The sequence below is a fragment of the Taudactylus pleione genome, unplaced genomic scaffold (genome assembly GCF_031769625.1).
Source record: "Taudactylus pleione unplaced genomic scaffold, aTauple2 ptg000296l, whole genome shotgun sequence".
NCBI lineage: Eukaryota > Metazoa > Chordata > Amphibia > Anura > Myobatrachidae > Taudactylus > Taudactylus pleione.
In genome coordinates, this window is record NW_028284698.1 from 5,764,575 (window position 1) to 5,790,989 (window position 26,415).

The 26,415-nt window shown below is 42.4% G+C and overlaps 1 protein-coding gene across 2 annotated transcripts in view; it reads left to right on the forward strand.

Annotated features, from left to right (window-relative positions):
* SLC25A43 (solute carrier family 25 member 43) overlaps positions 1-26,415 on the forward strand; it is a 40,975-nt gene that overhangs the window by 12,609 nt on the left and 1,951 nt on the right. Inside the window, exons 3-5 of one of the 2 annotated variants that reach the window (XR_015880234.1) lie at positions 766-938; positions 15,981-16,115; positions 19,115-19,390. Coding sequence is in view for 1 of the 2 variants with exons in the window: in XM_088482810.1 (XP_088338936.1) it covers positions 766-938; positions 15,981-16,115; positions 19,115-19,321 (515 nt within the window). In the remaining variant the exon portion in view is untranslated. Of the gene's footprint in view, positions 1-765; positions 939-15,980; positions 16,116-19,114; positions 20,076-26,415 lie in introns of those variants that run through there. The other variant, XM_088482810.1, reaches the window with a different exon arrangement.

A 26,415-nucleotide genomic window follows, 5' to 3' on the forward strand; every position in this document is an offset into this window, starting at 1 on the left:
TAAATGTAACAGAGCCCTCCTGCCTGTCTGTCTATTTGACAACTAGGCCACTCACAGCCAATCGGCGGCCTTGTACTCCTCTATTAGCGGCCTCTGATTGGCTGGCGGCCCGGCAAAGTGCAGGAAACCTCATGGGTCCCGTCACTTGCCAAGGGGAGGAAAGTGTCCACCCTTACCCTTATTGCCCACCTACATACATGACTGTGGACTGTGCATGGCCAGGATGTGTACTGCACATGTGTAGCCACTTGCAGTGCCTCCCAGCAGCAGCCAGATTGACAGGCTGTGGTGTTTGGGAAGCGGAGCAGGGTGTTCCTGGGCAGCATTCCCGGAAACAAGGGCCTGTCCTCCCCGTTTTCTGGGGGGGCGAGGCCAGGGTCTGTGTCAGTGGGTGCAGATCTCCTGGCCTCGTAAGCTGCCAGGACCCATTCAGGCAGCCTTGCCAAAGGGGCAACCATAGCGGCGGATGGCTGTGATGGAAATCCCAGGCTGTGGCCACGGTCGCAGCGCTGGGATCGCAGATGCAGTAAGGAGGTATCGGATTCCTACAGACACCTCTTTCTGCATTTGCATTTTATATGGATGGAATTGAAAAGCCGCTTGTGTGCAGCTCTGCAATTCTGGCAATCTCAGTATAAGGCCCATAATTCCTACTACGCACTCACTAGTAGAGAAATAGTTTTTTATTATAAGTAATGTTTGTGTATACACTTATAATACAAAAAAAGAGGCTAGAGATTAAGAAAACCTTTTTGTTCATTCCAGGAGCTGTTCCATTCTCAGCGGGTCTGTTCTTTATGGACGTGAGCTTGGATAGAATCTGGCAGGAGCCTGGGGTCCGTTTAACTCCTCTCCAGCACTTTGTAAAGGGGTGCCTAGCTGCGGGAGTTGCGCAGACATTGTCATTCCCATTTGAAACTGTCAAAAGAAAAATGCAGGTAAATGAGGTTTATTCTTCAACATTATCCTAATGAGGTCAAATTCTTTATGTAGCCTAGATATAGCTTATGCAAATCTATAATAACCAGTTACTCAACCTTCTAAAGTGCTTAAACATATAAGTACTTCTGTATGACCTTACCGCGGAATTGATCATTTTTTTACCTAAGAATAACATTTAAATGTGCATGTTCTGGGCCTTGTGCAGAATTGGATACAAACGCATTTTGGAGGGTTTTGTCCTACCGGGCCGTAACGAAGGGTGTGTGAGCCGTGCTGTCGCACACAGTGCCCCTTGGGGTCTGCACAGTCAAAGCCCCACAGCCCCTGCATCTGACTAGCGGAGTGCCTGGAATGGCACCCTGCAGCCAGTATCGCTACTACAGAGCCGTCCATCGCATCTTTCAGACACTCCAGGTACAAACCCTGTACAGCCACTTTGAGCGTTCTCCGGACTCTCCGGTTAGTGCTGTACTTGCTGGTGATGGTGTCCCTGCGCCCTCGGTGCAACATCATGACGTCATGCGCTTAGGGACCTGGGCTGGCATAGGGTGCACTGCCGCGCTGTTACAACACTGCTTCCCCCCCATTTTGTATGTAACCTCTCCTCTTCAGTTATCTGTTGCTACGTAAAAACATTCATCATTCAGATTTGGACATCTAAACGTAATATGTGCCCGGGTAATAAAAAAAATTATGCATTTTGCCCCATTAGTGTATTGTGTGTGAGTAATGAGGGAAATAAAAAAACACACATCATGAATTTCAAAACAGGCCAAGCTGCAAGGGGAACAAATCTGCAGCTTGCAGTGCCATAATAGGGCTTAAATGGGTCCTGTACCGGCTTGCCCCCTAAGCGCCCAACGTCATGACTTCTCGTGCATGGTGCCATTACATCGCACATAGGTGGTGAAGCTGGCTGCACCAGTAAAGGCAGTGCTGACCGTAGTGTCCTGAAGACTCTCCAACCGGCTGTACAGGCTGCAGTGTGCCAGTCTGGATCATCGAAAGGACGCTGCAGCAGTTATCCCGGTTGCAGGGTGCCGTTCCAGGCACCCTGCTAGTCAGAAGCTAGGGCTGTGTGGTGGTGACATTGCCGTGCACAAAGCTCTGTGTGGCAGCACTGGTCGCACACCCCTGGTTACGGCCTTGGCAACTTGCATTTATGTCCAACTCTAAATGTGGCCCAAACTGAGTGACTTTACTTTTGTATACGATGCTTTTTGTAAGAAGCCTAAAAATGTTAAGATTGGCTGCAGTAGCACTAACACTATTACAAATGGCTGTAGCTTACTTCTACTTATAGGCAGAGGGTCCGGAGTTCAGAGAGTGATCATTTGGATCCCTCTGCCTCATCTAACCCTAATAGTGGGCATGCTTTACATAAGGTCATGGATGGAACCCCGCAGTGTAAATTACTGAAACTACTATATTGGCAAAGTGTAGATTATAGGTTCACCAGTACAGCTGCTGATCTGAGCTGCCCCAGCACAGGAGTAATGATTAATTACTGCCCTAGTTTAGGCTTTGTCATCACAAATTGCGGTGAGTCTGGTTTATAAGTTGCACTGTTCCTTTGCATTCCTTGCTCCATAAAATAGGCTCCTATGTATGAAAACTATATCCCTCTACCAGATATAGCTTTCTCTCATATATTCCATTCTGGATCTTTTTTTACATAAATTTTCTACTGACCTCTGACAGTTCTGACTTAATGTAATGTACACAACTCTAATGTACTATTACAAGCATGAATAAAGGATACCTGCTGACACAATCTAATATTGTATTTGTTTTAAATAGAATTAGTTTAATAATTGTTTGCATGAATAATGAATGCCATTTGAGACTCCTGCTGCTATAATCATAATCAACAGCTGTACGTACATCCTCACAATCCAGACTAGCCTGTTCTAACGCAATTTAAGGCCTTCATATTCTTTTACAGATTCTGCGAAACACTAAATGGCCACTAGATGGTGCTATAATAAAATTAAATTCTGTGGTAGCATTTAAACTGACTTTACAGAAACACTTATTGCAGTGGTTCCCAAACTTTTTTGAATCACTGCGCCCTAGACTATCAGTATTTTTCCAGGGCACCCCTGGACCAAAGGGTTTATTATTGAGAAATTCAGCAAAAATTAAATGCATTAAATTGTGCTTCTGTGTCACCCTTAGGTGCAGCTATGTGGTGGATGACAGGGCTGCACTTCTTTTTGTCCACATATATTTATTGATTGGCAGCCATTATCACAGGTTTTACCTATCACACTGACTAAAAATCACTTTATTTGGTATTGGATGACCAACCCGAGGCACCCCTGCAAGTGCCCTGAGGTGCCAGTTTGGGAACCACTTAAGTTATTGAATGTGGAAACCTTTGTTGCATCATTAAGGTTCTCTGTGCTTGGGATGTCGTGTATCCACTCATCATTATACTGTTTGCCATCTTGTTTACAGTTGAATTTATGTTAATGCTCACCTTTTTTAAATACATTTTAAAATGTTACTGCATTAGCTTTCTTCATGCATTACCTTGTGCGATTCTGCATGACTGGTAGAAATTGACAGATATTTTGGAATTTTGTTTGCTCATGGTATTAAATTGTATCATTTATCACAATCTGTATTAAACCAGCTGTGCACACATGGGATATCCTGCAAATATACTGCTAGTTGATTGTTTTTCCGACTGATATATACACACACACACACACACACACACACACACACACACATATATATTACAGACACACATACACACACACTTACCTACTTTATAATTATATATATATATATATTAATATAATATAATATTGCTCCTTCCTGACCCTCCTACTTCCAATGCTTGGGACACCTGCCATCCCTTGCATATTCAATTCTGAGACTATTTTCTTACCATAAATCTCTGTAACACATCAAGGGGGAGATGTATCAAATCTTAGCGGTAAAGTGGAGCGAAAATGTACCATCAATCAGCTCCTAACTGTAAGTTTACAGGCTGTGTTTGAAAAATGGCCGTTAGAAGCTGATTGGTTGGTACTTTCTCTCAATGGTTTGATACATCTCCCCCTTAGTGCCGGACTCCTCTTTCCTGTCTTGTCTTGGGAATCTGCCACAACATCCACTCAGTGTTCCTATCAGAACATTCAATAGAGGTAGAGTACCAAAATGTAAAATTCTCCAGCAGGGGCAATAGTTGTGTGATCCTGGGGAGGTGGTTCTAGACATCAGATCACAACTGTTTTCTGGTTTGTGGGTGGGCTGGGTTTGGTTTTCACACTAGAATTATGGGATTCTTCTTTAAAGCTGCTCCAGTTACTGGGCCCTGCTTTATGCATGAGTTTCCCCAGGCTCTGTCGTTCCTCCCCCAGCCTTCGTTGTGTGACGACATGGTGACTGGTGTAGTGCGGACTGCGGACCAATACCAAGAGTAATGTAGGCGCCTTACGTGTGTGCAACTTTAAGAGGATATCAACATTTTATTGCTACAACATATAAAAAAGCACTTTTGAGATCCTATGGGAGAAATTGTTTGTTTTTAAAATGCAGCTCAGTGCGCAAGCCAGATGCTGCATTCACAGAGGCTACGCAGACTCATAACAGTGATTGACAGGAAGTGCCGTTTGTGGGTGGTGACCGGCGGTGGGGATTGGGCAAACGCAGGTGTGCCAGTGCCTTTCAACGCCTTTGCATGGGCGTGCATAAACTAGCCACTGCGATACCAGACGCCGCCTGAGGTCTCATAGCTTGCGCAGAAGTTAGCAATTCCTGAGTGAGGTCTGACCTGCCTTAACTGTGCGTATGGGTCCGATGTTACTCGATGTTACCGATTGTTTTGCTATGTTGTCAAAGAATACGGATGTGAGTAAGGGGAAGTGGGCGTCCTCATGTCAGGCTGCGATCGCAATGCGAATGCAAACATTTAGATATCACCGCTGATATTAGCAACTGCGTTGCGTGCGTATAAGCAGAATAGCGATCCTTTCTGAATCTGGCCCTCTATAATCTGTTCGGCCCCTCCCTGAGAAATGCCATAGATACCTGAGGTGGCCCCTCCTGTGGTGTATTCTCATTTGGACACAATGGCTAAAACACTATTATACAGCCCAGCGACTGGCTGGCCCATTCTATCCTCCTTTTATGTTACCTCCTTTCAGTATTGAAATGATGTGGTGATGTGACGGAGTTGTAGCTTTCCGCTACAATGATCTATCTGTGATCACTGCGAGTGGGGTTCACCCCCCCTCCTCCTCCACACACCCAAGCACTAGTACTTCAAAAAATTACACTGACAGAAAACTGCTAATTTGATTCACACTCTCCAGCAAATATATATATTTAATTATTTATGTGAATATAATTAATGAAAACACATTTTTTGGACAAATATGGGATTTATTATCATTCTTTAAAATTGGAACCATCATTTAAGCTTTTCTCTATTATGTGCCTTTGCCTTAATTGTTCACTGTGGTATTTCCCTGTGCTAATTAATAGCAAAGCCCCTGCCTTTTGCCCATTAGTGTCCAATAAGAAAGCTAGAGAGTGTGTCATGTTGCTACAAACACTTTTGTGATTCTGAAATGTCCCAAGTGTTGTGCATGAGTCTCCAGGGAATGTACCATTTGGACTTTGGCCAGGGTAGACCTCTGCTGCTCCCATGATGGCTTCTCTGTACAGACCATTTTTACTAAAGTTTTTTAAAATCCCCACTTGTACCACCTCCCGCAAAATGTGGGACTAAAGCCAGCTGTAAAATATGGTAATATTGCAGTTACCCATTTAGCAATTTTTTTAATAATTTTTTTGTTAACATTTTGAAAGTAATCACTAGAACTCTGAGCCTGATCCAGACCCGCTCACTAGATGCGTTCACACACAGCCAAAGTATGCAAATCCCGCGATCGCACGGCAAGGCGGTAGCGCGCCCTCTATGTCTTGCTGTGCGATCGTGGTGTGTATTTAGACGCCCACCAGCCTGTCTTAAGACGCCCACTTTCCCTTAGTGATACACGTCCTCTCCAGGAAGTGTATGCAACAATCGGTAACATCGGAAGCATACGCAGCACTTGAGGCTGACCATACCCTACCGCAAGCACTGCGAGTGCTTCAGTGTGTAATTCAGTCATGTGACGTATATTATGACGCTGCGTCTTAATTGTGCACGCCTCTGTAACGGTGTTGAGTCGCTCAGACACGCCTGTGTCCGCACCACCACACCCCCGTTTCCATCGACCATCCCCTGTCACCTCCCACAAACAGCTCATCCTGTCACTAATTCTATCGAGGTGGCTATGTGCTGCGAGCGAACGCTTCCCGATTGCACGGACTAGTTCGCTCATGCGCCCTGCGTCTTATACGCATGTGTACATTGCAAACATCGGCAGTCTGCTTGCTAACGGAGCCTAGCAAAAGGGTCTGAAACAGGCCCTCTGTTCGATACATATGTTTTTAGTCCCAGGGACCTCTAATTATTATAGAGATCATTTTGATTACATTTTTTTTATTTTATTTTTTTAAATTAATAATTTTGTACTGAGCATACCCCAACCCTGAGCATACGCAGGTGAGGGCGGCAGCTCATACAGCTGGCAGCAGCAGGAGCAGAGATTGAGGGGGCAGCGATGGATGTTGCTGCTGTGATCTGTGGTGCTGGAAGAGGGGTGCTGGGTCAGAGGCGGAACTAACAACGGTGCTAGGTGGCACCACACATTATCTTGCCTAGGGCATCAAACTGGCTAGGGCCGACTCTGGCACCAACTATTGACTATTGCCAGTATGCACTGATGATAACTACTTTCACACTAAACGCATGGATAGTGAGCACGTGCACAACAACTTTGCATGCTGGTGAATAAATGCAGTTTGTGCGCACAATGCAGGAGAAGTTTGGGGTGGTTTACCACAATGTTATCTTACTCCATTCAATCAAGGTGTCTGTTACTCGATCATACTATGAGCTCTATTTACTACAATACGCATTGTGAATTCAGGCAATATCACAGGGATTTACTACAAATCCCTTGCAGGGATAGAGCTTGCGATAAAGCTCTGTCCCTGCGAATCCCCTCCGCACACTAGTCACGGTATTTTCGCAAAAAAATACCGTAACAAGTTCCCCGCGCATGTGCCGACCGGCTGCCGCTGCTACCCCCCCCGGCGCTAAGCCCCGCCCCCCGCGATCACGGACACCCCCCTCTCCCTTAATTACACTTACCTGCGTGATCCAGGCTTCGGTGATGTCCCCTGGTCAGCTGACATCCCACACTGCACTGGGACCCTGTCAGGTGATGACCGGGCCGCATTGCAGCATGGGAGACCAGCTGACCAAAGAGAGGACTTCACCGAAGCCCCGAACTCCGGTTCCTGGAGTCAGGTAAGTTTTTTTTTTTTTTTTTTGCACACAGTGTATCAGCGTGCGGTCTGTTTAGACCACACAGCTGATCACTGGGGCCTGCTCCGGGCTCTGCTCTCCCCGTTAGAGCGGAGCAGGAGTCCGGTGACCGGGGGAGACCCTGGATAAAGCCACCTCCAGGTGGCGTTATTATCACAGGGCTTTCCCCCGTATTTTTTCACTATTTATTTTTAGTAACTTTGGTCAGATCACATTTCACATTACAATTATGGGAAATGTGATCTGCTTACTAAAAATAAGTGATACTTAGGGGTTGGAGTAGAATTGTACGAATTCTACTCCAATTGCCCTTTAGTAACTATGTTATACTAAAATAATGTGAAAAGGGTGTGAAAACACCCTTTTTCGCTTTATTTTAGTAAAAATAATGTTAATAAATAGAGCCCTATGTATGTGTGGCCATGTAGGGAATATAGATTGTAAGCTCCACTGGGGCAGGGACTAATGTGAATGTCTAAATATACTATGTAAAGTGCTGCAGAAGATGTGAGCACTATATAAATAGATTAATTAACAAATAATAAATTATCTATCCAAGATTACCTAATTGTTTATAACATTAACCAGCTATTTATCAGTGCATAATAGTTCTAGGCTTTTGAACAGAAGTTGGAGAGATAATAATTAGGGTCCACACTGTAGGGACATTTATTCCATCAATACTTTTAAGTAAAAATACATATTTACAAAATACTTGGGTATATGTTTCATGAAGCATAGTGTAAACCTAAAGGGCCTGATCCTGAGTCATAGGGGCCAGGGTCCGTGTGTACATTTTTTGACGGTATCGCTTCTGCGACTTTGTGCAAATGCCGCTACAAGCCCTTCACTGGTGTACAAGTGTGCTTCTGCATATGCAAGGACTGAGATGCCCACTGTGAGTGTCTTCAGATGCTAAAATTCCCCTTGGTGCACCATTAGATGCACCATCATAGTCTTCATTCTAGCACGCTGCACCTGTCACAACCTGTACAGTTCCTCTTTCCTGCCTGGGGTGTCGCTCTCTGTTCTGGTGCTTCTAGCACACTCAGCTGATGCAACAAACTGCTGAGATACAGACCAGAGTGTGCTTCAAGCACCAGGGCAGAGAGCGACACCCCAGGCAGGAAAGAGGAGCTGCACAGGGTTTAATAGGGGCAGGGTGCTAGAATGAACACTACCATTGGTTGCAACATCAAACTTGCACTAGCCCCATGACTGGTGCAGATTCTCCCTCTGGATATGGCCTCCTATATGTACAATTCTGCATCTCTGTTCGCAGCCTCTATCAGTGACACGTCCACGACACTCCCATAACACACCCATAAGACGGAGCATCTAAGTGCCTCCCTGTCACCATCCAGGAAAGCCCACTATGTTTTTAAAACCTTTCTGAAACTGTGTATCTACCTTCCACCTCAAATGCAATTGCGAATCTGTGTACAGAATCCAGGCACATGCGCATTGTGACTCGCCCACTGTGTCCGACATCGCCGCTGCGTCCAACTCCGTGTAAGGCCCAAACTATTTAAAGGAGAAATTAAGTCATTGCCATGAGTCCTGCACAGTAATTTGCTCTGTTAAGGGATATTCCACCAAATCTCATAATTCAATTTTGGGTGTAAGATCATAAATGTAATCCTAATGCAGAATTTACCTATGTGGGGCTCAGCGTCTCACCCAATCCAGTCTCTTGCCTGACATTGCCCAGCGGTGCTGGTGTCACTCCTGCAGGAGCAACAAACTTCCTGTGTCAATAACTGCCCCACATTATGTCCTATTGTGTGCCACAGCCCATGTATGCTCTTCTAGCTCCTTTTATCACGCAGGTTCTGCTCAGATGTATGAGAATGTCGGATGGTTTTCTGTTATGTATTTTTTCTTTTGTGCCATCGCTTGCCAGAAATCCACTAAGTCTCAGCCTTTAAATGTCAGTATCCTGCATAAAATTTAGTCTTCCAGGTTCCTAATTCAAACAGGCAAGCTGTTGTCACTTTTCCCCTTGCGCACATCATGGATCAGTAGGGCCAAATTAAGATTTGGCGATGGAAGCGCAAGTAACTTGTAAGGGCCCGCCATCAAAATGTGCCTGACATCATTGTCTGTGCCTGCTTTAGTCCGGCAAACCCTAAACTGACTGCCTGCTGTTGATACTGTCTGGCCTGGTCAAAACTCTGGGTAGTGGGCACATGCAAAAATATGAATAGCGCTTTGTGCTACCACACCATGAGGAGGGCACCAAGTGCCATGTGACCTTGTTTAATCTGGCTCTGCAAATAAGTGACTGGCATGGATTGGGCTTCTGATCCTTGCCCTTACTACTACCATGGTCAGAAGCAGAGTGCTTCTTATAGCCACTCATATGTCACTTACACTTTAGTGAGATTCAGCTGGTCTTATATTATCAGAAAACCAGTGGTCTATAGCAGTGGTTCTCAATCATTTTCCTATTACAGGTCGAGTCTCCCATATCCAAATATTCCGAAATACAGAATAATTTTGGCATGACTGAGATAATGAAACTTTGATTTTTGATGGTACAATGTACACAAACTTTGTCTAAGGCACAAATTATTTAACATATTGTATAAAATTACCTTCAGGCTGTGTGTATAAGGTGTATATGAAACATAAAGGAATTTCATTTCTGTACACAAAACTTTGCTTGAGCCACAAAATTAGTGAAAATATTGTATAAAATGACCTGCAGGCTGTGTATAAGGTGTATATAACACATACATGCATTCTGTGTGTATATTGGGGTCCAGTTCCTAAAATATTTCATTATGATATGCAAATATTCCAAAATATGGAATATTCCATTATCCAAAATACCCCTGGTCCCAGGCATTTTGGATTTGGGAGACTCAACCTGTAATGATATTGGACCATTTTAATTTCAGCTGTTCCTACTTGGTCATTTGTCTGACCTGTGCTATTTATTGGACGCCTCTGTATGGGGGTTGTGGGAGGTTCTTGTGCAGCTAAAAGAAGCCAGGTTCACCTTTGACCAGAATGTGTTAGCACAAACCCTACAACCCTGACACGGATAATGTATAATGACCGTGGTGAAGTGCAGTGTTTTATGTACAATATGCTGTTTGTTTTTTTTTTTGTTTTTTTTTAAGAAAATGGATATACTAATGTTTGAAAGTGATAAATGAGGTAGTAGGTTCTATCCTATTTCTGCTATACAGTCTCTTGTTTTGTGAATTTCTACAATGCTGCACAATATAAATAGTAAATAAACTGCATTTATTAATGTACATGGAACTGCCACTAATTTTTTTTTGGCAACAACAGAATGAATGCCCTCATAAACTCTAGGAGAACCGTGCCACAAATTATTTGTTTATTTCTAAATCCGCATCATATAACATTTTGTAGTGCTGCCCATTGATATAAATAACATACAGTGACATGACACAAAAGGTGAACAATGCCCTGTCCATATGAACTTACAATCTAACAATTAATTCAGGAAGTAGTGACGGAACAGTTGTAGCTGGTGGTGGGGAAATTGTGTGTGGACAGAAGCATTATTGCCCACCAGTATTAGAGCAGCCATTGGTGACTGGCATTAGTCCGCAGCTATCGGTGGCATGGTTGGAGTGATTGAAAGACACTGGTAGGTAGAGACATGAAAGATGGAATAGTAGGATCGTTAACTGTTGGCAACAATAACGGTGTTTCAGTTGCAGCTCCTTCCTCTTCTGGTTCTGGAAAAGGCTTCTGGGTCATTACATGGTAACTCGTGTTACAAAGTGACACATGGCAAGCAATCAGCAACTCCTGCATACTGTCTTCCAAAGCATGACCGGTCTCACCACTTTTTCAGGTGGGGTGGGGGTTTGGGTTGGGCATTAGAGATAGGATTAGGGATAAGGGTTAAGGATAATCTGGCAAATTGTGCCGGAACACTGGAGTATCACAGGTCTGCACCGAAAGTGACTATCACATGGCCATTGGGACCCAGAAGTAGACGCTGCTGCCGCCGGGAGATGGGTAGTGACCACTGGGCCACCAGGGCCGGTTTTGTTGACAGTTCATGTCGAAATATCAAATGTTCAAACATGATCAATGACAACATGGTCACTGTCAACAGTTCAGCATCAATCTGATGATTGTCTACATAATAACTGTTGACAAATCATAGAGCACAAAAGCCCATGGAGATCACCGATGGAGGAAAAGAGATGGTAAAAGCAACAACGTTTAACTGTTTGGGTCCGGTATTTAAACGGAGATACTATTCTAGGACAGTGGCTCTCAAACCACAGATGGAGCTAATTACTTCACTTGCAGTTCTGTGAAGAGACCTGGAAAACCTGCACTGTTTGGGGTCCTGAGGACCGAGTTTGAGAACCTATGTTCTAGAAGATCTAAAAAAGAAAAAGCCTATCCCTAGTGTGTTGACACTGCTCGGTGCCACCTTGTAATCTCTCAATTTTTTAATAAATGTTTAACTGCTTTGACAATGAAAAACTAATCCTTTCAGAATACTTAAATCCTAACTGGAATTTTCTGTTTGGAGTGAGTGATGACCCCCTAAGTGGTGCATGTCAGATTACAAATTATTCAGTTGAAATGTTGACTAATTTATAACCCCACTGCCAAAATAGCTTGGTCTATGTTCTTCAGCTGTACCTTGACTCGCAGCCGAATTATCTGAAACAGAAACATATGTAAGTGATGTACAGGCCTAACAATGAACATACAGTATATATTTATAAATACTTGAGATTATCAGTTAAACTGAAATTGATGAAGGGCTTCACATTGTGTCATGTTAGTATGGTGGGCAGACTACCTCAAATTGTTTTCAAGGAAGACCCCAGTGGCTGGAGCTCTCAGCCAGTCACAAATTGAGTTAGAGGTGACCAGTATGCTAGTAGCAAAAGCAGCACAGACAAGTACTCCTGCAAAGTATATTTAATATAGGTGTTCGGTACAAAGACAAGCATAATGCACTCCAAGTGTAGTCTAAGCACAGGTCAGGATCTGGTACACACATAGGGGTAAATTTACTAAAGTGAGCATTTTTAGAAGTGAGTTTTAGAAGAGATGTTGCCCATAGCAACCAATCAGATTCTACTTAACATTTAACTAGCACCTTCTAGAAGATAATAGCTAGAATCTGATTGGTTGCTATGGGCAACATCTCTTCTAAAACTCACTTCTAAAAACTCTCACTTTAGTAAATTTACCTCAGTTTCAACGGTTTGGGTATGAAATACCGGCAGTCGGGATGCCTACTGTTAATGCCGACAGCGGCATCCCGATGCTCTGTATCCCGACAGGGTCGGGTAAGTATACTAACCCTCCCCTCTTCTCACCCTAACCCTCCTTTCTTGCACCCTAATCCTCCCCGTTAGTGCCTTAACATATCCCCCTTGGTGCCTAACCCTAACCTCCCCAAGCCTAACCCAAACCCTGCTGTGGTGCCTAAACCTAACCCTGGCGTGTAACCCTCCTTTCTTGCACCCTAAACCTCCCCGTTAGTGCCTTAACATACCCCCCCCCTTGGTGCCTAACCCTAACCTCCCCAAAGCCTAACCCTAACCCCGCTGTGGTGCCTAAACCTAACCCTGGCGTGTTAGGTCACCAGAGCATTTATTATATGTAAGGTAGATGTGGGAGCTGCAAGGGGAGGGGAGGGGGGTTGCAGCAGTGGAGGGGGCTATTTTGATTCGATTCATTGCAATATGAGTCACCAAGCCAATGAACCACAACATCCTAGTCCTCTCTCTAGGGTGGCATTTTTTTTAAATAGGGACATAAGAGATTGCACCTGAAAAAGGTCCATGGCCTCATGGGGAAGGGCAAGGGAAGAAATAGGTGGTACTCCTGGGGCAGCCAGGAGATGCTGGGGATAAAAGAAGAGGAAGCTACAAGAGATAATAAACAGAAATAGTGACAGGCCCAAACAGCGCCCCCTGCCCTTGCGGTGTCCTGTGCCATGGCACAGGTCGCACTACCCTAGTTATGGCCCTGCCATTCACAACTGCATTGCCTGGTTTTCGCAAAAATAGCTACTCCTAAGCACAACTGACAATGATCTTCTTACATTTGCATGCTATCACAGCATAGTGGTGCCCCATTATCCAAGCATTTTATTATCTCACATTTGATAAACACTCAAACAACCTTTCAACCCTTTTATTTATTTATTTTTATAACAAGTTTTATTTAGTACTTCTTTTTATGAATGACCCTTATCTCTAATCTAATGGTGGAGCGATAAGGACATTTTCCAGAGATCACTGAGGAACTCCTTCACTAAATATGATGCACATTACACTAGTGCCTGCCCGTGGCACGGTGCACGTCTACTGTACATACCGGTCTTTGGAGATGATGCCACAAATTAGAGGCTTTTCTCCTAAAATAATACTGCTCATTTTAGCCTGTTTTTGGCTTAAATATGTCATAGACCTAAATTCATGCATTTCTGCAGAGGTTATGGTGCATTAAAATAGATGTGTGACATTACCAAAGAGCACTGCACTTGGCTGTTATTTGTGTTACTAAATAACATCTATGAATATTTTTGTTGTTGTGTTTTCTTTCCTATATAAAAAATACTATGGAATGTAGGCCAACAGTATAAGCTTGTATTAGTGAATAGGATCATAAAAAATGTACATAACCTTAGAGCATGTCTACACAAGCTAAAACCTTTATCTGATCTGTACCGTGTTCTTTTACAGTACTTGGCCCTCTACAGAATAAGTTTCTCCTTGATTTATAAAAAAAAAAGTGTCTACATCTTAGAACATAGTGTACTACCTGCCTGATTCACAGTTGTACGCTATTCTGACATTCAGGGAGTTGAGCGATTATGAGGAACCGTCTAAGTCGCACTGCCCATGCATCCAGGTGCATTACTGTAGTCACTCGCAGCGACTATTTATTCATAGTGTGATTGATAGTCAGGGAGCATTTGGGGAGATAATGGGGAATGGCGGCAAGGAACGCAGGAATGTCTCAACTGTTTCGGGTGGGTGTCTCACCCTGCAACTGCGATCCCATACACAAGAAATATAACTTTGGCATCTTCCCATTCTGTGGGACCATAGACTCACTCAGGACTGCAACAATTGAATGAGCTGTGACCCATGCTGGGTTTGTTCGCAGATGCTGCGTCATTTTACGCAGATGCTTGGATTTGCATACCGCAGGTGGGTGTCTCTATACATCTCCTAGTGGCTGCGACATTTGCATATTTTCACATAGCATTTGCGTACAAATTTGCAGCTGTGACGGCGTTGACGTACATCGCTGAATCAGACCCTAAGCACGCCCACAATCTTTATCAGCGATAACCAAGACTCTGCTTACAAAGGGCTCTATTTACCACAATTCGCATTTTGAATGCAGATTGTAGTGTGATATTACCGACTGAATTCGCATTGCGAATTGAGGCAATATCACAGGGATTTACTAAAAATCCCTTGCAGGGACAGAGCTTGCGATAAAGCTCTGTCCTTGCGAATCCTCTCCGCAACCATATCACTGTATTTTCATAAAAAAAAATAAAAAATACAGAGACAAGTGCATGCGCTGACCGCTCGCCACTAAGCCCCGCCATCGAGACACCTCCCCCCCCGCGCGACCCCCGCCCTTAATTACACTTACCACCGGTGATTGGGGCTCCAGTGATGTCCTCCGTGGCTTCGGTCACCAGACCTCAGGTGACTACCGGGCCCCAGTGCAGGATGGGAGACCAGCTGACCGGAGGGAGGACATCACCGGAGCCCCGATCTCCGGTCCCTGGACTCTGTGTAAAAAAAAAAAAAAATTTTTTACCAGTGTATCAGCGCGTGGTCTGTTTAGACCACACAGCTGATCACTGGGGCCGGCTCCAGGCTCTGCCTTTTAGAGCAGAGCAGGAGTCTGGTAACCAGGGAAGACCCTGGATAACGCTATCTCCAGGTGGCGTTATTATCACAGGGCTACCCCCGGTGTTTTTTAACAATTTTGAATTCATGGAACTTTGGCCAGATAACTTTTCCCATTATAATTATGGCAAATGCGATCTGATGACAAAAAATAAGTGATAATTAGGGCTTGGAGTAGAATTTTACGAATTCTACTCCAATTGCCTGTAGTAACTTTAGGTGATACTAAAATAATGTGAAAAGGGTGTGAAAACACCCTTTTTCACTTTATTTAGTAAAAATAATGTTAATAAATAGAGCCCAAAGAGAGGTTCATATCCCCAGGATTTAAGTCCTATCGCACGCAAGCAAGGTGGCTAATAATCAGCAAGATATTGTGCATGATCATTTACTCCAGGTTGCTACATGGGCCTGTGTGTCTGTGTCCTTCTGGTTTTAAACAGGAATGACTTGTTCTGGGCGTAGTTCTTAAATCTAAGAAAGACATTGCAGTAGAGCATAGTGCGGCATTATGTATTTCATTGATATGATTCATGCTCAAATTTAAGCTATGATTTTATTTTTTGTACTATATGGCTAATAGTCAGTCAGTGATACTGCACAGGCACCAATTTCATTGTCCAGATTACATTGTTTTATGTGGTTTGTCATTTGCAGACACGGCTATAATTATAGTTCTAGTATTCGGTTGAAACCTGTAGTTTGAATGTAAATGCACTTTTTATCTCTCATTGTTACAGGCACAAAACCAGGTGCTTCCTCATTGTGGGGGAGTTGATGTCCACTTTAATGGAATGCTTGATTGCTTTAGACAAATAGTGAGGACAAAAGGGGTGTTGAGCCTGTGGAATGGACTGACTGCAAACTTACTCAAGGTAATTTATGTACTTATTTATTATTATTGGAATTGTGATTAAGCACCACCATGGATATTTATTTGGCAAAGGAAAACCTCAAAACTTGAGGAAAAAGCAATTTCGGAAGTGCTTCAAGCAAGCCTAATTCAAAGCAAGACGGCAGCCTTATTTATTGTCAGGAAGGAATCCGATACATTGTACACTTATGAACCCGATTTCTGAATATTCTGCATAGTGTCCTTGTCCGTGACTGCGCACAGGTAGATCTGTCTCGCTGACTGGTTTTTCAATGAATTACCCCTGCTTACTCAATCCATAAATCCTGGTATGTCAAGAATATTTAAGGTTGAAATGAGAGATTGCTATTAATATTGAAAATTAATCTTAATCCAATTGTACTACAGATCAATGATGAGGTTTTTTTATTTATTGCTCATTGGTACAAGTTATCCAGATGAAAATATTTGATGAGAGCTTACAATTATCACTGTATGTGGCACATGACCCTTCTAAGGAATCCTGCAGTCTACTCAAATAAATGGATCAGAAATAGGTTCACACAAGTTTGGGCACTTTAGGTGAGATTACATTTTTATTGATTTCCGAGAATTGTGGTAGAGCGACATAACAGATTTTCCTGAGCACCTCTATGGGCTACGAAGAAAAGTCTGTTATTTGAGTGGCCATGAGACAAAGACCAGGAGCTTCCTTTACCTCTCAGCGGGTTGCAGGTGAAAAGTTAAAACTGCACCCGCAATTAGTGTAAAGCACGCCGGGAATTAGGTCATTTGCAACCACCCTGCCCAAACTTTATTTTATGGGTGGCTCCTAAATGACCAGAAATTCCAATCAAAACCTGATCTGGATCAAACAATTGGTAATGCCAAAAAATCTTTGCAAGTGATGGATGCTGTCCGCATGTGTGGGGCCACTATCCAAGCTCACTCCTATTGACCCATGTGTTCCGGATCAGTTCAATGGCACCAAATGTATGGGCAAATTGGGTACTGGTCTGCAATTGCTGCTCAGTCCAATTGACCCACTCTGTACTTGTGTGGGCAGCTTTAGATGAAGAGATCCAAACAATCTTCTCTGTAAGCCAAATGAATGCTAATGACAACCCCACACTAAAATGGGCTGCTTTGCAAACTGAGTAATTTTTAATATTTTTTTTAACACTAATTCCAGATTTTTTCATCTTTCATAGAGGGAATAGTGAGCTCTATAGTCTAATGTGCTTACAGTCTAGGTCTCATCATAAAAGGGTGTCACTTTATTTTATTGATGGTTAACAACTGCTACTCTTCACTGCCATTAATCCTCCACTTATAAGCACAACTGTATACAGTAGGGAGGTGTATATGACTGGCTTGGAATATTCTGAGTGCTTCTGTTAGGAGATCCTAAACAATTGTGCAGTGAGAGAAGTTTTAAATTCAAGGTCTTTATGTAAGTTTTGTCTTTTTAATCAGGCTTCGGTTTGTAGTACAGTACAACAACAGCTACCCACAGATTACCAAACTATTGTAGACGATGGGGGCGATTTATCAAAACTTGGGAAAGATAGTAGAGAGACATAAATTACCAACGATTTAGCTTCTAAAGCTGGGTACACACTATAAAATCTATTGTCCAGTATATTGTTCCGAAGCAATCGGAACACTATACAGGTTGAGTCTCCCATATCCAAATATTCCGAAATACGGAATATTCCGAAATACGGAATATTTTTAGCATGACTGATATAGTGAAACCTTTGCTTTTTGGTGGTTTAATGTACACAAACTTTGTTTAAGGCACAAATTATTAAAAATAAAGTATAAAATTACCTATAGGCTGTGTGTATAAGGTGTATATGAAACAAATATGAATTTCATGTATGTACACAAACTTTGTTTGAGCCACAAAATGATTGAAAATATTGAATAAAATAACCTTCAGCCTGTGTGTATAAGGTGTATATAGAACGTAAATGCATCCTGTGCTTAGATTTGGGTCCTATTCCTAAGACATTTCAATATGGTATGCAAATATTCCAAAATAGGGAATATTCCGATATCCAAAATACCCTTGGTCCCAAGCATTTTGGATATGGGAGACTCAACCTGTATCATACACATCGTATAGTGTGTATGCCAAATCCGTCATTCCAGCCGTCGTTCATTGCATCGTCCCATCTGCTGTGCTGCACGTCAGATGGGACGATGCAATGAACAATGTGGTGCACATCGTGTAGTGTGTATGCAAAACCGCACATAGGGGTATATTTACTAAAGTGCAGATTTTTAGAAGTGAAATTGTTGACCATAGCAACCAATCATCAGATTCTAGTTATCTTATATAAGGTGCAATCTGATTGGATGCTATTGGCAACATCTCCAAATCTAAAAACCCATACATTAGTAAATATACACTATATAATACAGGAGAAACAATTATTGGATACAATCCCCTAAGATGATATACCGTGCCGTCGTTTGGGAGATTGCATGGTGTGTTCACTCTATATCGTTTGTTCTGAAATTTAGTGAAATTAGCTGTTTTTGAAAAATGTCTGTTAGGAGCTGATTAATTGGTACTGTATCTCTCACCAAGCTCTGATAAATCTTCCCCTATAGTTGATAGTGAGAAAAAAAAAGTCTACCAGTTACCAGTACTATCATTGTCAATATACATATACAGCCTTCTAGTGTTACTACAGTATTTAGGCTTTGTTTTATTTAAAACAACATGCAACAATACATCTTAGATATAACAAATACATAATATCACATAAAAACTTATTGCAAATTCAAAGAAAAACACACATCACCTTTATCCCTCCAAAACTACCCTACTCTACCCCTTCCCCCACCTTAACTCCTCTGCCTCCCCTGCACATCCCCTACTCAACACATTAAATCCTTAGCCCTAACCCTTCCCTCCGCAAATGTTACAGTAATTAGGCAACGCCACTTCTGAAGATCTAAATGTCTCTGTATTATGCACTAATGCTTATTGTTGCTATGTATTGACAGGTTTTTCCCTACTTTGGCCTGATGTTCAGCACTTTTGAATGTTGCAAACGGTTCTTCCTATATCAAAACGGTTACATTGTATCTCCGCTGAGCTACCAGCTGATGCCGGGAGTAGATCAGAGCCTAGGACCGCGGGAATTGCAGGAGATGCGCAAGTTTCTAAGGCACAAAAACTTTGCAAACAGGAACCCATCCTTAAAGAGCTGAGTACGGAGGAGAGGAAATCACAAGATTTGCCAGTCTGATCCTTTTTGATTCATGTATCCCCGTGTGATGGTAAATGTTTACCAAATTCCCCCTGAATTGTTTGTTTATACAGAGTACCACCAAAGGTGTTTGCCCGCCGAATCTGAGTATATTTATACCAAGCCAATCCTTTTGTATAGTTAAATGTTTTAAACGTAGCCATGGTAATTTCATTAATTAATTTACTAAAAAAAATTAATTTTCAGTGAGCAATATTATTTAAGATTGAAGTACCCCTGGAATCTGTCTGAGGTACCTTTTTTACGGTTCATGTGCCATAGGTTGAGAACCTAGGTTCTAGAGAGCACAATGTAGGTACTGTGTATATAGGTACTGTATATATATCCAATATATTTCTGAGACTATAACAATTCTGCCAATTAATATTTTGATATTAAATAGCAATAAAACTGCCATATTGATTCGGAGTGGAACAGATTACTACAAAGTGATGTCCACCTTTAAAATTGGCTTTTACTGAATGTAGTGCCTGTTGAGCTATGCTGAGGGTGACAATGTAGGAATGCAGAATATGACCTGCAACTTGCATTCACAGACACCAGTTTAGTAGAAAGTAGTGACATCATTGAAGCACTTTGTTCTTTCTTCCTGTTAGTGTAGGCCTTGAGGCTGCCATTCTTGACATGCAGTGCCATTCCATGTTCAGTCTAGAATCAGGCTAAGGGGTTTAGGGGGAGATGTATTAACGGCAAAATGCGGTAAAACCCCCGAAAATGCAGTTTTCGGGGGTTTTACCGCATTCCCCGTATGTATTAAGCAGCAGAATGCAGCGCAGGTGGCGTCACCCAATAGAAGCCTATGGGCTTCTTAGCGCAACGCTCGGGGCTGGGAGGGATCCGATCGGATCCCTCCCATGAGCCCCCGCGGCCCGCGTCCTTCTGCGCATGCGCAGAAGGACTTCTGGGTGTTCAACCCGGAAGTCCTTCTGCCCGGCAGCATCACAAAGGTCAGCTCTCATCGAGAGAGCTGTCTTTTGCGAAATCCTTGGTACATACCGCGGTAATGAACCGCGGTATGTACGCAAAGTCGGGGGGGATGTACCGCAACGGCGATGTCGCCGTTAATTCATCTCCCCCTATGTCATTAAGGGAAAAATATCCCCTGCAGAGGTGCTTGTGCAGGCTCCAATTGGGCCCCCTCCTTTCCGGCGCCGCAGTAGACTCTGGCATTGTGCCAGAGTCTACTACGCGTGTGCAGGTCTCTGGGAACATGGCGCCCGCGCCGTGTTCCAGGGACATCTCTACTGTGCATGCACGAATCACCGGGGAAATGGGCCGACGGAGATGTAAGTATATGAAATTGGGTGTGCGGTGTGTGGGCCCCCTGGGCACCACCCACCTTGCACCCATTATAAATACGCCCCTGATCCCGTGACAATTAAGGATTGAACTTGCTGTGAGTTCAATCCTAGTATATGAAGGCATTCATCATGCCTCCTATACTTAATTATCACTTCCAAAAAGCTGCTTGCGGGCGCAGGAGTCTGTGACCTCGATGAGACCCTGCAGCACCAGTCCCCTGCCGCCGCTGCTGTGCCCACTCCCTTGCTCCCGGCTCAGAGGAAGAGAGCTCAAGGAGCCTGGTAGGAGCTTTTTTAAGGTAAGAGAACACAGCAGGGAAGGATATTTTCAGATCCCTCTGCTGTATCAGGTGCTGTACGCCATCTCAGAGTGGCATACAGTATCACTGTCAAGTTCAGAAAAAAATGCTTTTTCAGAACTTGAATACTTTCGTAATTTCCACATCCCCATACTATACAGTAGTATGGGGACTGTAAATTATCGGGGGACAGTTGTAACCAGGCGATATCAGTGATATCTGCTGCGTTACAAGAATGATGAATTACCCTGGCACGTAATTTCTACAGAAGTAGGTGAAACTTTAGATTTTCACCTACTTTTGTAAAAGTAAGTGATTATGAATAATAGATCCCTAGATCATGTTGAAGAAATATTTCCTCTTATACTTTATTTTCACTTAAGTACATATACACAGCCATTTTCTCCAAGGCATGTTTACTGCCATCTTATGACTCATTTAAACAAGTTTTAAATAAAAAGAGACCACCACTAGTGTATCTAATTTTATATATATATATATATATATATATATATTGTGTAGAATGGCGCTCTGGTTCAAGTCACAAGTGATATTGCACCGTAGTGCAAAGATAAAGTCCGGTTAGTGCTAACAGGTGTGACACTTAAATCCCTCTGGTGAAGGTGGCAGCAGTCTTCCCGTGTTCCTGAATGGCAGTCAGGGTGAATGTGATCTGGAAATGAGGTATGGAAAGAACATGCGCCTGATAGTGTAGTAATTAAAAGTGTGAATACACCCCACCATATGAGGCCCCAGCAAAAGATCCACAGATGAGCGTTAAAGTTTTATTTTCTGGTGCGCACATTTATATTCGAGCAGTTGCTAAAAACTCTTTTAATTACTACACTATCAGGCGCATGTTCTTTCCATACCTCATTTCCAGATAATTATATATATATATATATATATATATATATATATATATATATAATTATTAGATTCTGGATTTTAGAAAGTCACGGGGGAAATACAGCAATGACTCCTATTTCATCTATTTGTGATGTGCTTTTCATGCATTTAGGATGATTATGTGAACGAGCCTTTATAGTATCCACTGGCAGGTCCTGATGCAGCAGCAGGGACCTTTGTGCTGCCTGATAGTAACTTGGACATCTGATTGGTGATTATATTTTTAATGTCGCTTAACAAGGAAAAGACAACACATATTCATTATTTCCAGGGAAAACTGTGACTGCCATGATACAGATATAGTAATCCTAATATCAATGCATACTAATCATAATAAAATAATGTTGGAAATGGAAGTCAGTGGAGTAAAAATAGTGAAAATCACATATATACTATTAATAATTGGCCATGGCAATCTGCTTTCATTTCATTTATGCTATGACGTTCACAGCAGAATATGCTGCATGAATTATGGAAATTATGGAAACACTTCATTACCATATTGTGTTGAGGTGCGTATCCACTAGCAGATAGTGTAAACGTAGTGTCGTTCCTCTTCCCCTGCCGTGTCTACACTGAAAGATATGTCGTTCAGTGTATACACCCTCCATCATCCCTCCACACGGTCAATCTGTAGTTATCGGCAGATTGACCAGCATGTTCAGGCGATGATTGATCTCATAAACGACCACTGGGAGCGCGCATAGCTGGTTGTTCAACATTTTCATGCCCTATTCATGAGCGATTGCACAATTACGATGTCGTAATCGTGCAATCGCTCATTAATATCTGATACGTGGCTTTACATTTACACCTATATGGGGGTTTTTTATGCATGGAAACAGAAGAAGAATCTGATTGATCTAGAACCTGATTTATGATATAATGTAGAGTGGATAAAGTTCAATGTTCTCATTCACATTTTTGTGCATTACATTATAATATTATATTATTTTGTGCATATTTTTCTACTCTATTCATAAACCGTTTTTTATTCATTCAGTCTGTGTGGAGTCCTCACCAGTTAATGAAAAAGGCTATCTGCGTTTTATACACCGGGTGTAGGCAGATTGTAACCTTGCAGTGTTTCTTTTACCATCTACAAATAAAATGGAAATGTGAAGTCACAAGTATTGCCTACAAAAAAATGATCTGGTGGTTTGAGACTTCTGTAACCTTTATAAGTAAAATAGAAATGTATGCGATTTAGTACCTTTTTTCAATATATTGTAAATAACTTTTCAAGAATATTTTTGAAAATATAAACTGACTTTTGTCTTTATTTATGTATCTAGTCCGTAATAAAGGCTCAAGGTGGATTGAATTTACCACTGTACTTAGATTGTGATAATATACTGCTTGCTCTCCCCAGCTTGTGGCTTTTGTGTTTTACTTTATACCACAAATAGATGTTTGTCTATCAGAACCCTGTGTGTGTTATTTCACTCACTAGGGGAGTGTATGAAATCTATTGCAGGTTAGAAAATTATTGAAAACCTCTAACTGACAATTTTTGCTTTGCACTAGTATTCATAAATGTCCCCCAATGTTTCCTAGTGCTGATAAACTATTCTGTGATGACATATTAGACATTGCTTCAATTATCACCAAGTTTCACTGTTCTAATCAAACTCTTATTATGGCTTATATTGAACTAAAGTGATATTCCTCGTAGTCGAATCCCTGGAGTCCAGTAATTGCGGCAGCAGACCTGTGACCAAGTTTGCACCATTTGAGCCTGTATTTTAAGGGGGTAGGCCAAACAAATGAATTGCAGGTTAATGGCCAAACGCATGGACTTTTCACCAAGTAAGATCACATCTGATTGGATTTTGATTGTGCCTTGTTAGGTCACACAAGTTTTTACAGATAAGCTGGTTACACACTTTGCAGATTACTCTGCAGACCTGAAAAACACACCGATCCTTGGTGCGATTCAGATGAGTGTGCACCCCATACACACTGAGATATTGCTCAGTGTGCTTTTTTCAAGTGGATTGGGGGTCGGGCATCATAATATTTAAGCAAGACTAAAAGATCAGACCTCCTGATCCTGGAGCATTTGAAGCTGTTTATCGTCTGACGCTCCTGCATACACATATATGCAATTATCAGGCTGATCAGCTGATGTCGACTAATCAGCCCAATTGTACGCAATGAAAAATGAAATCAGTGCTAGTTAAAGTGTACACAAATCATTGCACTTTGTCCTTGCGGTAAAAACTATTTCAATATCAATTCTCAACACTTCCCTGAAGCAATGGCATATCTAAAATGGGTGCAGTGCACACGGGCTCCTGGGTCTAGGGGGGGCCCCACACCGCGCACCCTGAACCCATATATAATAATACTTTCCTCTCCACAGTTTCCGCATTCCTTTGTCTGCCAACCGCCCGGAGCTTCAGAGCAACAAAAATCACAGGTAAAATGGTGGGTGGCCATTTTCTGAGTGTTTTGCAAATGTGCACTAGAGATGTCTCGGGGAATAAGGTGCAGGTGCCATTTTCCCAGAGTACCGAGCCAGAGTCTATTGTGCTGCCTGAGAGGAGGGGACCCACATGGAGGCTGCACACCGGCCCTCTCCTCTCTTAAACCGCCCCTGCCCTGAAGCATCATGTAAAATACATAACACCGCTGTAATTTATCAAGTCTTAAAGCTTCTAATGCTGCTGGTCATGTCAAAGTTGACAAGTGATTTCTTGTCTGCAAGTGTATCTGTACAGGTCAAGTTGAATACATTATTTTTTAGAGGACTGTCTGCATCAAAATACCTCTAATACCTCTTTTCCACCGAAAACCCAGGTCCGACCCGGGTTTTCAGACATAGAACCTTTCCAACAATGTGAATTTGACTACTAGGTCTCTACACAGTATGCTGCAATCAAAATAAATTACACAAGTGATAAGAAAGACAGACATTTATTGAAATATATCAGTCGGGAAAGGGTTACAAACGGTGGGACTCCAGTTGAGATAACTTGGAGCAGTTGTGAATCTTCCCAGGAGCGGTCGGCCTACCAAATTCCTCCAAGATCGCATCAACAACTCATCCAGGAAGTCACAAAAGAACCCAGAAAAACGACAGGCCTCGCTCGCCTCAGTTAATGACAGCGTTAACGACTCCACCATAAGAAGAAGACTGGGCAAAAATGGTACCTATGGGAGAGTTGCAAGGTGAAAACCACTGCTTACCAAGAGGAACTTAAAGATTTCCATCACATTTCTCCCCCCCCCCCCCCCAAAAAAAAAAAAACACATTGAAAACCTCCAAGCCTTTTGGACTAATGTTCTGTAGATTGAAACGGAAATTTTTGGAAGACATGGGTCCTGTTACATCTGGTGTAAAAGTAACCTTGCATTCCACAATAACATCATACCAACAGGCAAACGTGGTGGTACTGTAATGGTGTGGGGATGCTTTGCTGCTCCAGGACCTGGGCAACTTGCTGTAATTGATTGAATCATGAATTCTGTTGTCTACCAGAATATCTGAGGGAGAATGTCTGGTCATCAGTCTATGATCTAAAGCTCAAGCGAAATTGGGTTATGCAACAAGACAACGATCCGAAATACAAGAGCAAGTCCACCACTGAATGGCTCAAAAGAAACAAAACTAAGGTTTTGGAGTGGTCTTGTCAACGTCCTGACTTGAATCCAACTTCAATGCTGTGGCAAGATCTTAAACAGCCAGGTCATGCTCAATAACCCTTTAGGGTTGCGGAATTAAAGCAATTCTGCAAATAAAGGTGCATACACACTGTCAGATGAACGATTTGCAAATGAATAAATGATTTTTGGCTGCTTTAAAATTAATGGATATCGTCCAAAACTCACTGCAAACACATCAGATGTCAGATATCGTTATCTGACAAACAGGAATACACATTGTTCATCGTTGCACACGTCAGATTTTTCTTTCAGATTTGAACGATTTTTAAAATTGTTATCGTTCAGATCTGAAGAAAAATCTGACCATGTGTATGCACCATAAGAGTGGGCCAAAATGCCTCCGCAGCAATGCGTAATATTGATCTCCAGTTATCGGAAGGGTTTGGTTGCAGTTGTTGCTGCGAAGTTCAGGGGGGAATTTAATTTTTCTCATAGGTGACCTAGATGTTGGAAACCTTTTTTCTTCCTTCAATAAATGAAATAATCAAAATCTGTATTTTGTGTTTAATCAGGGTGTCTCTGTCTTATATTCAGTTTTGCTTGAAGTTCTGATACAAATAAATGTTGCAAAAATAGAGGAAATCAGGAAGAGGGCAAAAACTTTTTTACGCCATTGTAAAGGTGCCCACAGACATAGCGATGTGCTCACGATCACACGATGTGTACGATTTCCCCTGAACTCTACCCGGGAGTTCACCAGCAGTCGTGGTCACGATTTGGTCAAAAAACCTGCCAATTTGGCACATGATCTCACAATGTATCTGATCGTACGCATCGTGAGATCATGCATGATACATCGTGAGTTTAAAAAACAACACACAAGAGCCTCTTCACGATTGGTGGGAAATTTAAATAAT